The sequence below is a fragment of the Manacus vitellinus genome, unplaced genomic scaffold, assembly GCF_001715985.3.
Source record: "Manacus vitellinus isolate BGI_N305 unplaced genomic scaffold, ASM171598v3 scaffold_46_pilon, whole genome shotgun sequence".
NCBI classification, from domain to species: domain Eukaryota; kingdom Metazoa; phylum Chordata; class Aves; order Passeriformes; family Pipridae; genus Manacus; species Manacus vitellinus.
The window spans coordinates 1,992,173-2,008,441 of NW_021940578.1; the positions used below are offsets into that span (position 1 = coordinate 1,992,173).

Below are 16,269 nucleotides of genomic sequence, written 5' to 3' on the forward strand. Positions count from 1 at the left end.
GGAGGTGAAGGGAGAAGCTCCTCCTGAATGACCAGCAGATTTTCCACACTTGGGTCACTGGGACTGGGGTCTGGAGGGCTGATGGCCACTGCCACCCACACGGCCAAGGGCAGCAAGAGAAGTAACCTGCTGATCAGCCAAGTGCTGTAGCTGGTGTTACACCCCTAAGCAGAGCTCTGTACCCCCTCCTCTCCCCAAAAGCTGTGGTACCTTCTCATAATACTGCAGCTCATAGTCCAGGATGACTCCGTTGGGCTGGTCAGGCTGGGACCAGGAGAGGGTGATGCTGTCAACGGTGCGGCTCACCTGGTGCATGATGGACACGGCAGAAGGAGCTGGAAGAAAGAGAGCAAGGCAGGGACCTCAGTCAGACACCAGCACAGGTGAGACCCACAGCCCAGGCTGGAGGCAGGCAGGTGGGTTACTGATGTTTGGAGCTGTGGAATTCACTCCCAGTTCAGTGGCCAGGAGATCCTGGATTTTGCTGTTTGTAGAGAGCGGTTAGGGAAGGAAAAAAACGCTTCCACTGAGTTTGTAATTAGAAAACACATAGGGCAGTGTCTCCAGCAGGAAAACACATAATTCCAAGGCAAAACAAGCCCAGGGTTGGAGCAAGCACAGCATTGCTCCAGCTGGGAAAAGCCCCACCAGCCCAGTAACATGCAATCCTTCCCGCTTGCCATGGGGAAATCGGGGGCTTTGCACTTTGCCATTTGCATAGGGAAGCTTTCCAAGGCTTGGGAGGAGCTTCCCAAGTCTCTGGAGGGCACGGGAAGCTCCTCGGCTGGGCGTGTGGGGTCTGCCAGCTGCACACTCCAACCACGGGAGGTGCATCCAGCGCATCCAGCGGCGTGAGCAGGCAGCACAAACCTGACCTGACACGCTGACAATGCAGAGCCGCCCGGCCGGCCCGGCCCCTGCAAGCAGCACCCCCCAGATGCCACTCGTCCCACGGGCACCAAGGGCCCTGCCCGGGCAGCTGCCACCGCGTGGCCCCCACGTCGCCGCCGTGGCTTTGACACGGGGCCAGGCGGGAACAGCGCTGGTGCCACGGCGTGGGAAAGCTGTCCTGGGGAGCTGTTCTGACAGGCCCGTGGGGCAGGGACCACGGCACGGAGCTGCCACCTCCCTGGGAAACTCCGGCCGGCTCTGCTCCTGCTGCGGAGCCTGGGGCAGCTGAGCCAACAGCCTGGGCTGCTCGTGATCCAGCCGGATCAGGAGGCTGCAGAGCTCATCGGGGCTGGAGGTGTGTCAGGGGAGGGTTAGGCTGGATCTCAGGAAAAGGTTCTTCCCCCAGAGGGTGGCCAGGCACTCGACAGGCTCCCCAGGGCAGTGGGCACGGCCCCGAGGCAGAGTTTGGACAACGCTTTCAGGGACACAGTGGGATTGCTGGGGTGCCCTGTGAAGGGCCAGCAGTTGGACTGGATGATTCTTGGGGGTGCCTCCCAGCTCAGGGATAACCTGTGATTCTCTGGTTGTAGGTACTGACAGCAGAGATGCCACAGCACTGCAGGATCAGCCACCCACCCTTGCTGGAGGGCTGACACACACACGGATGCCTGTGCTGCCTCCTCTCCTCTGCACTGAGAGCAGCGAGCTGAGCACCTTGCCCACCCTGCCCACCTTGCCCACGGCACTGCTGACACATCCACATCAGTCCAAGGCCTTTCCAGACCTCACCCAGCACCAGCCCTGCCCTGGAGAGTGTGAACTCCAGCTGAGCTTAGCCCTGGCACGTCTGCCAGCGCAGACTCACCGCTCCAGCAGCTCCAGGGCAGAGGGGAAGCCTCAGGGGTGGGAGAGGACTGGAGCAGGAGCATGAAAGCTTCCCCATCACTTGTATGCTAGGCCTGGATACAAATGGATGCAGAGAGGTTTGCACTCAGATGGGCTTTTACCAAGTCCAACCCTTTCAATATTTCATGAAGAATAACTCATTTGACAGCTCTGAGACACAGCTCAGAGGAGCAGCACACAAAGCAGTGCCTCACACCTATCCCCAGGCTGGCTCCCCTTGGCATCCTGGGCAGCAACAGGAGCTGTGCCAGCTGGGATTGCAGCAGTAGGACCATGGTACTTGGACCAGCGTGGCTCCAGAGTGTTCCTGCACAGCACTGCAAGGAATTACCATGGAGCTGCTCCTCTCAAATACACCCACAAAAGCCAGTTTTCTGATCCACCATCTGCCTCTTCACTGCTGGTTTTCTGGACTCAGAGCACTGCAGCTCCCAGGATGTTCAATGTCTGTGTGCCAAGGGGCTGGGTATGGGTAAAGCCACCACACTGCTGCCTGGGTTTCCCTTCACCTGCCTGGGTTTCCCCACTCCTGAAGGAATCCTGATGTCTATTAGCTTCAGCAGAGTGTTGCCGAGCTCTAGTTTTGTCCAGAACTTAGTAAAACTGAAGGAGGGCAGAGGACTTCCATCATTGGGAGTGTTCAAGGCCAGGTTGGAGCAAGCTGGTCTAGTGGTAGGTGTCCCTGCCCATGGCAGGGGGTGGAATGAGATGAACTGTAAGGTCCCTTCCAACCCAAACAATTCTGGGATCCTAACAGATCCTGAGACTAATCCTTCCATCCATTCCTGGCAAAGCCAAGCCCCATTACCCACCAGTCTGAAACCCTCTGTATCACCTCAGCCCTGCCCTTGCTCCATGGACAAGGCATTGCCTCCCTCCTGTCCCACTGCTTCAGGCCACATCTTTACACACTCCTGGGAATAGCTTCTCATGCCAGCATTAAGATAAAACACAGGTAACATCTCTGGAGCCTGTCAGCTCTTGCTGGAGCTTGCTGCTTCCCTGTCAACACAGATTTCATAGGACATCTGTGATTTATCTCTCTCTGGAGTCAAGCCTTGGAAGGGAGATGTGACTATGCTCCAGGTGCCCTGCAGCTTGGAAAGGACAGGACTGAGGGGGGAGCACAGCCCGGGGTCTCTCTGGCATCTGCTCTGGGAACTGATCCCACACTCCTATGGGCTATCCCAGGACAGGGGCTGCACAGACCTGTCCCACCAGGATGTGGCAACATCCCATGATTTAGACAGGCTGTTTCAGGACAGGGGCCACACACAGGCAGACCTGTCCCACCACAGAAATTGGATGTGGCCATACCTCGTGATTTAGACATAGGTTCAGTGGCCTTGCAGCTGGAGAAGCTCCCCAGCTTCAGGTTCCTCCTGGTGGGAGTGAGGTCTCTGGGATGTTGCTCTTCCAGTTCCATGCACTCCCCAATCTGGGAGTACACAGATCCTGCAAGGGATCTCCTGCTTCTCCAGGCTGTGCTGAGGAAGCTGCACAAGGTACCCAACTCCAGGAAGATGTGTGTGACTCATTTGTGAACGGCCAGGCTGCTGTGTACCTAGGAAACCCACCCCACTTTGGCCCAGGAAAAGACTTAAATGGATGAGGTGGAGCTCATCTGATGAGCCTTAATGAGGCAAATGTGCTGCATGGTGGGAGGAGGCAGGTGAGATGAATGACTACAGCATCTTCAGCGCTTTTCCTACACCTGGGGCAAGGCAGTGTCTCTGGATGGGCAGGAACCTCCCCACTGTCTCCTCAGAAACCACTCCTGTTACCACAGACACCAGGGGAGTGCACAAGAGTAAAACCCCAGGAAGATTCAGGTCAGAAGTGACCCCTGGATGTTTCTGGTCCAAGTGCATGGCAGAGTAATTTCAAAATCAGATCACTTTGCTCAGGACTGTGTCCAGCTGGGATCCAAACATGCCCATGACAGTAATCCCACGGGCTCTCTGAGCACCAGCCTCACTCTTTTTGGGGGAAGAAGCTTTTTCTGCCATTCCACTGGACCTTTGCTCATTGTCCCTTGTGTCCCTTTCTACTGTCGTCTTCACTGTGCACCTCTGGGGAAAGCTGGGCTCTGTCTTCTCTTTAAACACCCTCAATTTAAACATCCTCAATTTTCACTAAGAGAGCACTGAACTCTGCAAAGCCACAAAACGTGGTCACACCTTGACCCCAGATGAGGAGCTGGGGTGCAGAGCGAGGCTCCCAGTTCTGTGAGTCAGGGATGGGCTGGGACTGGGTGTCTGAGTTTGAAACCAGTTTATAGTGGAGTCAGCCAGACCTCAGAGTGACTTTCCCAGGTGCAGCTGGGAGAAAAAGCTTCAGCTGGATCATGACACAGACATCCAGAGAGGTGACTGTGCCCTGTGACACACAGAGGAGATCAGATATGGAGCGTCCCCACTCTCAGAGCCACGATCACCCTGAGACATCACCCATGAGGGTGTGAGCAGAGGCAGATTTATCCCAATGGTGTCTCCTGGTGTAGCAACAACACAAAAAATAAACAGAGCTTCATTCCACAGAGGATGGAAACACTTCTCATGACTGAAGCCCTTGAGCCCCAATGTCATTTTGAGGTGAAACGAATCATTTCAGCCCTTGAAAGGCACTTTTCTGCATCCTCTTTGTCAGGGATGGCCTCAGATTCCTCTTAGTGGAGCCCTGTGGCTTCTCCAAATTGCTGGAGAAATAAACCAAGCCCAAACCACCCCTGGAGTGTCAAACAAGCTTAATGAAAATCCACTAATGTACAAGGCCAATGTCTCTCATGTGACAGGAGGAATGTGAGGGACACTTCCATGGTCATCCCAAACCCCCAGATGGCCACAGGACACTGATCACAGCCAGACCCTTGATGTATCCCCTCTCTATCAGTACCTTTCCATCTTTTTGATTACCTCCAGGTATAAAATGACAATTTTTGACCATAAAGCACAATCTTTCTCTGCCACATCCCTGTAAATGAGGCCCCCTCCTCTGCCCCTCCCCAGGAAGCTGGAACTGCAGTGAGGTCTCCCCTCAGTCTCCTCTTCTCCAGTTGAACACCCCAAGTGCCCTTAGTGTCCTCACACGGCTTCAAATCAAAGCCCTTCCCATCTCTGTTGCCTCCTTTGGACACTCTCCAATGGCTCAATCTCTCCCTTCCATTGTGTCCCCCCAAACTGCCCCAATATTGAGGTGAGGCCACCCCAGGGCAGAGCAGAGCAGGACAATCCCCTCCCTGATGCCCCCAGGACAGGGTTGGCCCTCCTGGCTGCCAGGGCCACTTCCCTGGCTCAGCCCAGCCCTCAGCCAGCTCTGCAGAGCTGCTCTTCCCTCTCCACTGGGCACGTCCACTGTTTTTTTCAGCTGTGTCCGCTGAGCTGGAGGGATGAGGTGGCTGCTGCTTCCTCACTCCTTGCCCCTCCCTGCAGCCCGGGGTCAGACCCAACCCCAGGGGACTGAGGCTGTTGCAGCATTTCCTATCACCCCCTGTGTCCTGCTGGGAGAGGGGTGAGAGACCCTCGATCCATCCAAAATTAGTGTAATTGCTAAAACTGCTCTGTAAAGCTTAGGGCAATTCATTATGATAAAGCTGACAAAAAGCAGCAGGGGGACATCACATAATGAAGAATTGTTTTGGGGCAATGGGAAAGAAATAGGCCCATTTTCCTCCTTGATTTTATGTCTCTGAGTTGTTTTGAGGGTTCTTAGGCAGCTCCCACCCCAACCCATCCCCACCACACCACAACTCTGAACAGGACCAGGAGCCTCAGGACATCTGCTGAGGCACCTTCCTCTTTTATTCAACGAGAGCTTCCATCTAGAAACTGCTCCTTTCTCCCAGACTTGCTTTTTCAGTATCCTAAGGAGATCGCCCTCCTATCCCATCTCTGGAAGTTGGACTTGGAGCAACCTGGTCTAGTGTAAGGGTGTCCATGGCAGGGGTGGAATGAGATGAGCTTTAAGGTCCCTTCCAACCCAAACCAGTCTGGGATTCTGGGATTCTGGGATTCACTATATTCTGGTTCACCCCATCCCAAGGCACACACCAGGGCTCCACACACCCTTATTGCTAACAGACTGATAGAAGGAGCCAATTTTCTGTGTCTTAGGCCACCACAACTGCCAGGGGCTGTGGCTGCCACCAGTTTTTAGGAGGTCTGGCTCCCAGTGAGGTGATGCTATGGAACAAGCCCACCTCCAGTTACACAAAGGACAATGCCCATGGCACTCCAGGGTCACTTCCAAGCCTGTGGAAGGTCACACTGTGCAGGCTGGGAAGCTGGACTGCTGGTGTAAAGGGAATAAAAAGGGAAAAGACAGTGCCATCAGCCAAGGATGCAGCCAGGGAGCAGCCCAGGGGCTCAGACTCCACCAGCAGCACCGTCTGCAATGCTGCCTGGGAGTGCCTGGTGGGACTGTGTGGCTCCAGCCTGCTGGGGGGACACCAGGATCTTTCCACAGCTTCTCTTTCATCATCTCTATACCCATTTGAAACGCTGCCATGCAATCTGCCCCCCACTTTGCAGCCAGCCCCCCCTTCACCTGCCAGTCCCAAGGCTCAGCCGCTCGCTCCTTGCCAGACGGTCAGAGCTGTGGAGATCCCGGGAAAATCAAAGACTCCCCATTCCTCTGCTGGCTTAGCTGGGAGAGTCAGGTTACAGGCAGCAAACCCCTATCTCTGATCACACTAATACCACTAACCCATGTCATGTCAGACAGAGTCAACATTTGCTCTGGAAAACACTCACCACAGAGAGAGAGCAAAGCCAGCCTGGCCCGTGGCCTCTCCCCGGCAACACTTTGAAATCACCCAGGGGAAAACTGAGGTGAACAGCTGGGAGTTTTCCAGCATCTCCTCAGAACCCTCCTGACAGATCTTGGTCCCTGGAGTGTCAGGTTACCGGACTGGGGGAACTGCTTTTATTATAGGAGGGTCAGCAGGGAATTCTGGCATTTTCAATTACCCCCGAGCAGCAGCGGCTGCGAGCCGGGGTCAGGATTAACTGCCTGACCCCCAGCTGAAGACAGAGTGGCAGGGAAATGCACCATGATGCTGCAAGGCACCAGCCAGTCCAGAGGCCACGGGACAGGGTCCTGAATGGGGAGATGTGGGGGAGAAAGTTGTGTCAGAGCATCTGGCAGGGGATGCCTGTGACTGCCCTGCCAATGTGGACTTGGAAAACCTTGGGGGAAGGGGGCAAGCTTCCCTCTCACTGCCTCCACCCAGGGACTCAGTCTCACTGGGTCACCTAGGTAGCTCCAACACGGGGGGAACAGGATTCTCTGGGAGTCTATTCCTCAGTACAGGGTTCTCAGAGCTCCTCCTGCACTTGGAGCCCGCTGCAGAGAGGCTGAAGGGTGACACTGTGCAGTGGTGCTGTGATCCCTCAAGGAGCAAGGGCCTCCCTGACCTTGAAACCACAGGGCTTGGAGACATCTAGGCTGGGATCCAGACTCCAGCAGCACCTGGAAAACTGTGTTTGAAGTGGCAGGAGCACACAGGGCCTCTGTGCAAGGCTTCAAGAAGTTGAGGTAGGCACAGGGGGTATGGGGACTGACCTCTGTTTCCCCAGCAAGGGTAGAGTGGAAATCCATGACAACTCACTGCCCACTTTCCCAGAGACCTGGATGTCTTGCACCAGTATCTCACCCAAAGGACACCTAACCCAAAGCAGCCCTCCTTGCCCTACAGTACCCCAGTCCCAAAAGGTCCCCAGCAGGTGACTGTCACTGAGCAATGGACCCACTCTCCCCAGTCCAGGTCCTACCAAGGCTCCAGTTCTTTGTGCTCCTACCGAGCTCAGAGTCCAAGCACATCCAGGTATTGAACTGAAAATGATTTCTCTGATTAAAACCTTCCTCCTGCTTTTCTCAGTCAAGTTCTCTCCTGCTGTTGAAGCCTCGTGGGCTTTTGTGCCATGGGCCCTCCTGGAGAATGGATTTGAATTTGAGATGCCTTCCTCCAATGTGAGCACTGGAAGCACCATAGGGAGGAACATCTGGGTGAGGAAGGGAGGAAGGGAAACTTCTCCTGACCTGCCCTCCATGGGGACCCTGGTGACCCTGCTTTGTGTGTAAGGTTGGGCTGGAGACCTCCAGAAGCCCCACCACCAGCACTTGTGTGTGTGTGACTCTCTCCTGCTAGAGGGGTTCACTATTCCTTGGACTATTATAACATTTGACCACCCAATTCCTTGCCCAGTCCCACCCCTGTGATGGCATTTCAGGAGCCACACACTTTTGGAATCAATACTCTCCAGCAGAAGCTGAGGAAAGCAGGGGGTGACAGACAGGACTGGGGCTCTTAAATAAACAACATTTGCCCTTAAAGCAGCAAAACCCTCAGGTCTGGGGGATTCCTGGTCTTGCTGGAGCTCTGGGAGGCTGGTGCTTCGCAGAGTGTGAGGTTTTTGTTCCCGAGGTTCCTGGCAAGGTGGCCCCATCAGGCTGGTGCCCACACTGTGTCGAGTGCCTGGAAAACTTCCCAGTGGGCCCGGCCTCCAGCTCCTTGAGTCTGTAACTACAAAACGCTGGAAAATCTCAAGGACATGGCAAAGCTGGTCCTGGCTCTGGCCCCACTTGGATCAAGGCAGGCTTTGGTGTAGATTACAGACTTTAAAGCAGTTGTTAATGCCACAAGCCCAGCGACTTGGCCCAGGCAGCCGAAGGCTTTGGCTGTCTTTGAGCTCTTTGTTTCATGGGGTTTGCAGTGCCCATTTGCATGTGCCACTGGGCTGTGGAGGAGGGCAGGGCTTTGTTCCCACACTGAGGAGGTGCTCCAGAGGATCCTGGCACCCCTCATGTGGCTGATGGAGAGGGTTGGGTTTACCCAGTGCCAAGGTTGTTCCCACCTCCTGCCCCCTCTCCATCTGCTCCAGATCAGGGAACTGATGATCATCAGCAGAAGGGTAGTAGGAATGCTGGCAGGAGCCAGACCCCCACGCCTCCAACTTGCCCCCCAGATTTTCCATAAAATTATACTTTTCCCAGAAAATGCCAATTAATTGCAATGAAAACTGTCCTGAGCAACAGCCTGATCAGAATTTCAAATATAGAAAGCTCAGAGTAGAGAAATATTTCTTGAAAGAGTCAGGCCTGTGCAGAGCATCCACAGAATCCCAGAATGGTTTGGGTTGGAAGGGACCTTAAAGCCCATTTCATCCCACCCCCTACCATGGGCAGGGACACCTTCCACTGGCCCAGGTTGCTCCAGGCCCGGTCCAACCTGGCCTTGAACACTTCCAGGGATGGGGCAGCCACAGCTTCTCTGGGCAACCTGTGCCAGGGCCTCACCACCCTCACAGCCAAGAATTCCTTCCCAATATCCCACCTAACCCTGCCCTCTGGCAGTGGGAAGCCATTCCTCCTTGTCCTGGCACTCTATTCCTTGTCCAAAGTCCCTCTCCAGCTCTCCTGGAGCCCCTTTAGGCCCTGCAAGGGGCTCTCAGGTCTCCCTGGAGCTTTCCTTCTCCATTTGACCACCTCCAGCTCTCCCAGCCTGGCTCCAGAGCAGAGGGGCTCCAGCCCTTGGAGCATCATCCCCTTGGACCCACTGTGTCTTGTTAATTTTTGACTGAACTCGTTCCCTTTCCCTCTTGCATGATAAATTCCACCAGGCCCTCTGTGTGTGGTGACAAAATTTTGGAAATATCAGGGTTTTTTCTCAGAAATAGCATTTCCCGCCCAGCCCCACAAATGCAGCTGCCTGCTGCACATCTACCAACATCAGGGATGGATATGGAATGGGCTTGGAGGGACAGGCACAGTGAGCACCTTCCTGCCTGAGCAGTGCCAGGCAGAGACTCATCATTTCCCACAGACAGAGGGGAGCACTGAACCCCAGGGACCCCGAGAGGGACCAAGGGACACCTGGCCAGGAGGCTGCAGGAACCCCTTTGCTACAACCACCCATTACAACCCACACAAAGGCACCAGGGAGCAGCATCACCCCCCCAGGGAGTGCTCAGCTGTTCCAGCACTGGGACCCTGGAACTGGCCTCCAGTGTGTCCCTGCCTCTCCTGTGTCCCTGCATTCTGTGTGTCCCTGAATCCTGTGAGTCCCTGCCTCTCCTGTGTCTCTGCCTTCAGTGTGTCCCTGCCTCCAGTGTGTCCCTGCCTCTCCTGTGTCCCTGCCTCTCCTGTATGTCCCTGCCTCCAGTGTGTCCCTGCATTCCGTGTGTCGCTGCCTCTGACACCCCCACCTGCCCCAGGGCTGGCACTCAGAACCTGCACAAGAAGTCCCAGCCCCATGGGCCATGTTTCCCAAGAGCAGCAGGAAAGGTAAATCACCCCTCTGGAACACAGGAGCAAAAGGTGAGCTCTGGAGCCTCTCCATCAGCTCCCAGCACTGCACAGAAAACAGGGATGGTGGCACGTTGGGAGAGGCCCTGGTTCACCAGAAGGGACTTTCCACCCCATCCATCATGGACAGGCTTTTGTTTTCTGCCTGAAGTCAGCTCCAGATGCACTGGAACAGGCTTCTGAAGCCCCAAGGCAGGTGTGGGAAAAAATGGAGTAAATTATGCAAAGATTCATGGAGTAAATTATGCAAAGGGAAGCCTGGGAGTCAGCAGGTGGTGGGAGGAGAAGGGCATCTGCCAGGGAAGGTACAGCAGTGCAGCCCAGGCCCTGCTCTGCCAACATTCCCCCCAACTGCCCACCACAGGAGCAGGGAGAGCATCCTGAAGAGCCAGCAGCTGGCAAAGCTCCTGCCATCTGCTGCAGATGGTCTCCAGTGGCAGGGGAGAAGGGATTTGGGCATGGCAGGATCTCTCCTGGGCACTGCAGGCTGGGGGGGGGGTGCAGTGAAGGCAACAGGTTGGGACAAGTGAGGGGAGGAGGGCAGCAAATGTCAAGCCACATCATGTTTTGGTGGCTGTCAGGGTGAGGGTGGGAGCTGCAGATGAGGGAAAGAGAAGCAGGAAAGAAGGATGGCAGAACCAGGGTGGTGACGTGGGTCCATGGGAAGGGAAGGTCTGGATCTTAACTGGGATAAGAGAAGCAGCCACAGGGATGTCAGGGTTTCAGGAGGTTTGGATCCTGGGAGCAAATTGACCAAATTGTCACATAAACAGACCCAGTGAAGTCCCCAAAAGAAGAAGCCTGGGGTGACTTTCCTTGCTTCCTGTAGGGCTGCAGGACCCTAGAGGCCAGTGTGGTGGGCACTTTGCAGGGAGCCCATCATCCAGGAGCACAACCCCATCACATATCCAGAGATGGAGCCCCAGCTGGCTGCTCAGTGCAGAGCCAGGGCTTCCACAGCTTCCCCAGGCTGATCCCTCCCTCTGCTGCCTCTCCTCTCCCCACAACACCCTTCATTCTCCTGTCCCAGCTCTGCCTTTGTGCCTGCAGCTTCTGTTACCAACTGCTAATGATCTACATCAAGGCTGCCAGGCGGTTCAGATCGTAAGCAGAAGAATTCAGAGCCTCTAATTACAGAGGAATTAGCAAGCAGACAGTTAGTGTTTAGTGCTAATGAATAGATACATTAAGAGAGACATCACACAGGCTGAGAAGTGTGAGGCCTGATAATAAAGGAGTGTCAAACTAGGAAAACACAAGGAGGAGGATCCAGGGGACTGAAAAGGATTCGCCTGCAACTCAGCTCAGTGGTTTTGCTCAGGTGGAAGCAGCCAGGGGTAACACATGAAGGTACAAGAACACCCAGAACTGCAAAGTATGAGTGTGAAATGATGAATCCACAGTGCAGGACCACAGTGGGCAGGGGCAGAGCCCCTTCCCAGCCCCAGGTAGCATCATACCCACCCTATCTCCATCAGGGAAAGGAAGCTGAACTGGTCACTGTCCCAGACCTATTCCCCTCTCCTCTGTGTTCAGACCTGGCCCTGCTTGCCCCAAATCAGGGTTCAACACCCTCAGATCTGCCTTCAGGGCTTCAAACACACCCTGACCCTGCGATCCTGAGCTCACAGCAGGTCAGAGGTCACTATGCTGGTTCACCTAGACATTTTTGCAGGTTCCCTCTATCCCCGTGCTCTGAAAATGATGCCCCCAAGTGATGCCCACCTGCCTCACTGCTGCTTTAGCCCAGCCCAAACACCCCATTCCCTGCACCAGTCTCTAGGCAACTCAGTGGAAACACGACCACCACCAATAGCTGCCAAATTCAGTCCTGAAGGTCAGGCAGCGTCCAGGGCAGGTTCAGAGGGACCACAGAGTCTCTCCTGCTCCCACCCAGGCCTGTGCCTCACTGGCAGGTTTCCAGCTTCATCTGGTTAATCCGAGCCCCAGCCCAGCTCCAGATGGTTTCCAGGTGGCCTAGGAGAGCAGCCCCTGGCCAGCAGCTCAGTGGGACACCCTGCCACCAGCACAGCTGCCAGGGGGCTGCTGGGGACCCTCCCAGGAGCAGCACTACCAGCCACCCTAACACATCACTTCCCCCAGCAAACCCACCCTGCCCAGAGCTGGAGACCCCAGATGAAACCCTCCCGGCCCTCTCCTTCATCTGCCTCACCAAGGTGGCTCTGCAGTGGCACTGGACCTGGAGCAGATTTCCAGATGGTTGTCCCATATATTCATCTCCCAGCTCCCTCCTTTGCTTTCCCAGTCTGACCTGTCTCTCTCTACGGTCTAAGCAGGAATTGCAGCTCATATCAAAATGCTGGAGCCAATCTCACCTTCCCTCCCCAGGAACCAGGAGCTGCCGCTGTGACTGCAACACTCTGACAATGCCTGCAATGGTGCTTCAAGGGAAAAGCTTCAGGAACAGGCCCACCCAGTGCCCCAGAGCAATGTGGCACCAGGGGACAGTGGCACAAGCTGTTCCACTGGGGGGACAGGGAGGGCAGCTCTGCCTTGGGGCACACTCCAGGGGGTATTTTCACAGCCAGGGCTTGGGATCTACCCAGGAATTGCCAGGCACTCTGGTCACCAACAACGTGACGTCCCACCCCACCTCTTCTCCCCTTCTCCCCCTCCGGCCCTGTTCACCCCAGCAGTGAGCAGGAGGTGCTGCCCACGCCCTCCCCACCCCGCTGGCAGCCAGGGACCCTCACCAGCCTGGTTGGTGGTGATGTTCACGGACGCAAACTGCGGGGAGAAGGGGCTCTGGTCGGTGACGCCGTTGACAGCCTGGATCTCGAAGGTGTACTGGGTGTGTGCCAGCAGGTCGCTGATGTAGATGCGGGGCTCGGTCAGCCCCAGCTGGCGGGGGGCGAACTGCACGTTGTCCCCGCAGCGCGTGCAGGCCCCCCGGCCCGACCCGCAGCTCTTGCAGATGATGTTGTACACCAGGTCCTCCCGCCCTCCCGAGTCCCGGGGCGGGGTCCACTCCAGCATCAGGGAGGTCTCGTTCACGCTGGAGATGACGGCCTGGGGGGCGGATGGGATGGCTGTGGAGGGAACACACAGAGGGGTGTAAGAGCCAGAGCGCTGCTCCTCCTCCTCGCTGCAGGACCAGCTGCACCCCCCACTCCTGACCCCAGCAGGCACACACTGAGCCGGGGGCTTCTCTTGGTGTCAGGGATGTGTGGAGCAAGCTGGAGAGCCAACGGCAAGAGTGGGAATAAAACCTGTCCTCTTATCCCGGGTAATTTGATTGTGGGACATCCCAAGCTTCTCGTCCAGTTACAGCCCCAGAGTGAAGTCATCACACTGCCTGGAGCAGCACAAACCAACCCAGGTTTCTGCCCCCTCTGGCCCCAAGTACAACAGACCCACACCAGCAAAGCTCCTCTGGACGAGCTGCTTTGAGCCCCTCAGCCTCCCCCCAGATCCCACTGGGATAGATGCATTTGTCAAGCATCCCTTGATGAGCATTTCCTTTCCACCCCCAGTGCAGCCCCTCCCAGTTGCCCAGACACACATACTGGTGCACGGCATGTCCACGGGGTCGGCGTCTGCCCGGTAATACCCGTTCCGGCACACACAGTTCGTGGCCCCTTCTGAGGTTGTCCGGCTGTTGATGGGACAGTGGACACATCCTTCATCCCCTTGGCTGGCCTTGAACGTCCCTGAGGGGCAGCCTGGAAGGGAACAGAGAGCAGTGGTGAGGAGAGGGCCGGTGGGGACACCCAGAGCCCAGCACCATTGCCAAAAACACCCCTTGGGGTTTTGCAGATACCGAACCCAAATCCTGACAGCTGGAAGTGAACACAGTGGAGAAGGAGCAGCTGGTTTGAAGGCCCTGAGGATGCACCTGCAGAGATGGGTCCCCATGCAGATATCTCTGCCCCAGTCACAAGCACAGAACACGGATTGCAGGAATGCAAAGGGGAGTTTTAGCCACTGTCATGTAAGAAGACACCAGTGGCTGTTCCAGGTCAGACCATGGTCACCAGAATCCTCTCCCCAGCAGTGCTGGTGATTGAAGGGGTGTTATCTTGGATCTCAGGAAAAGGTTCTTTGCCCAGAGGGTGGTGGGGCACTGAACAGCCTCTCCAGGGCAGTGGGCACAGCACCAAGGCTGACAGGGCTCAAGGAGTGTTTGGACAATGCTCTCAGGGACAGGGTGGGATTGCTGGGGTGTCTGTGCAGGGTGAGGGTTGGACTGGGTGATTGTTGTGGATGATCCCTTCCAACTCCGGAAATTCCATGGTTCTGTGACCACCCAAGGAGCAGGACATGAGCCAGGCACACGTGTTGCCCTCAATACCTCCCCACCCTCCAATGATTTGTAGCTGTCTAAGGTGCAGGCTCTTCCCATTTAGCGTCCCATGGGGGGTGTTTCTTCCACTAAGTTGCCCAGTCCTTTCTTTATTCCCTGCAAATGTTCTGCACCCACAGAGCCCCGTGAGGCAACCACATGCTGCATGAAGAAACTGCTGCCCTCTGCTTTGAAGCCACCAGCTGCCACTCCTGATGCCACCCCACACTTCCACTGGGAAGGGACCCTCGATCATCATCCACCTTCCCCATGACCCCAAGGGTCCAAACCTCTGTCGTGCCCCACGCAGGTGGCATAACAACATTCACTATTTTACTCTCTTTTCCCACAATCAGCAACACCCAAATTATTTTTAACCACCAATGTACCATGAGGGAAATAGGGCCAACTCCCAGTCTATCTCTGTGCAGGTGGGTGTGAACTGGGTTAGTGGAAGGTGTCCCTGCCCACGGCAGGAGGTGGAACAAGATGCTCTCTCACCCCAAACCACTCTGGGATTCCAGGATTCCACGAAGCTGGGGTTGTTTTGTCCAACTTGTATCACCTCAATTCTGTTGAATTCCAACTGCCTCCTCATTCCCTGGTCACACCATCTCATAAAGTCCTTCTGCAACTCTCTACACCCAGTCTTTGTCTTCATGACTTCGTGGATGTGGCACTTGGGGACACGGGTCAGTGGTGGCCATGGGCTAATGATTGGACTTGATGATCTCAGAGGGCTTTTCCAACCCTAGTGATTTTATGGCTCAGTATCACAAGCAAATTGTGATCCTGAGTCACAGCAGCAGCGTGCTGGGTTCTACCTCCACGGGGGCTCAGCCCTCTGAACCCCCCCCAGACGAAGAAGATGCTCCATGAGCAGCAGCCACGTGTGTCCAACCCGGCAGGGTGGGCGAGGGTGGCAGAGCAGGTGGCTGATGAAAGCTGGACCACTGTAATACAGCACTGACAGGTCCAGCACACGTGGCTAAAAACAGCACTGCAAAGCTTTCAACACCACAAAGTCCCTTCCAAGCCCAGGGATCACCCCTGCCCAAGGGAAAGCTGGGCTTGGAGCATTTCTCTGTGGTTACTCCTGGGGGGGACCTTCCCCTGCTGCTAATTCTGGTGCAGCCTGAAGAGCCTGGGGGGTGGCAGGTGCTCTCTGTGCTGAAATGAGTTAAACAAACTTCTCCTTCAGCTGCCTGCCAAGGCTTCCAGGAATGAGGCAGATCAGAAAACAGCCTGGGAAAAACATACACTTGGGGTTGCTGTAAGCAGGAGCCATTGCTGGGAAGCAGCTACTTTTTTCTTGGGGAAAAAAAAAAAGGGAGAAAAAAACCCAAGGGTTGATTTTTTTCCATTTTCCTCTCCCTTCCTCCAAAATGATTCTGGGTTTCCAATGAGAAAAGCTCTATGGAAAAATTCCACCAGTCCCTCCTGTCTCCTACGGTCAAAGGATCTGTGGAAAAACTGGATTCTCCTCATGTTCCTGGATCTTTCCACCCTGTTCCTATGTGTTGGACTCCATTTCTGCCTCCGTTCCCTCGGGACCAGCCCATCTCAGAGGGTGTTGAGCTGTCAGGAGAGGTGATGGCTGGGCATTACCCAGGAGAGATGTGACTGCAGCTGAAATGATAACAGGGTCCTTGCACTAATACCAATATTTGAAACACCGTGAGAACAACACACAAAATTGCTCCAGTCTGACATCCAGGGCAAGATACAGGATCATTTGATCCAAGATGGTTTAAGACAGGGGCATCTTTCACCTTCCTGAGGCTTATTCTAAAAATAACAACTTTCCTGTAAGGCTTCTTCTGCATCAAGATAGAGAGACACCCAAAAAATGCCCATGCTGTGGA

The 16,269-nt window shown here is 55.3% G+C and overlaps 1 protein-coding gene across 1 annotated transcript in view; it reads right to left on the reverse strand.

The window, feature by feature from the left end:
* The window catches only part of EPHB2 (EPH receptor B2), a 70,499-nt gene that overhangs the window by 19,190 nt on the left and 35,040 nt on the right, over positions 1-16,269 (reverse strand). The window contains exons 3-5 of the mRNA XM_029962420.1: positions 13,629-13,784; positions 12,816-13,151; positions 211-335 (exon numbers count right to left, since the gene is read on the reverse strand). Coding sequence (XP_029818280.1) covers positions 211-335; positions 12,816-13,151; positions 13,629-13,784 — 617 coding nt within the window. The remainder of the gene's footprint in view (positions 1-210; positions 336-12,815; positions 13,152-13,628; positions 13,785-16,269) is intronic.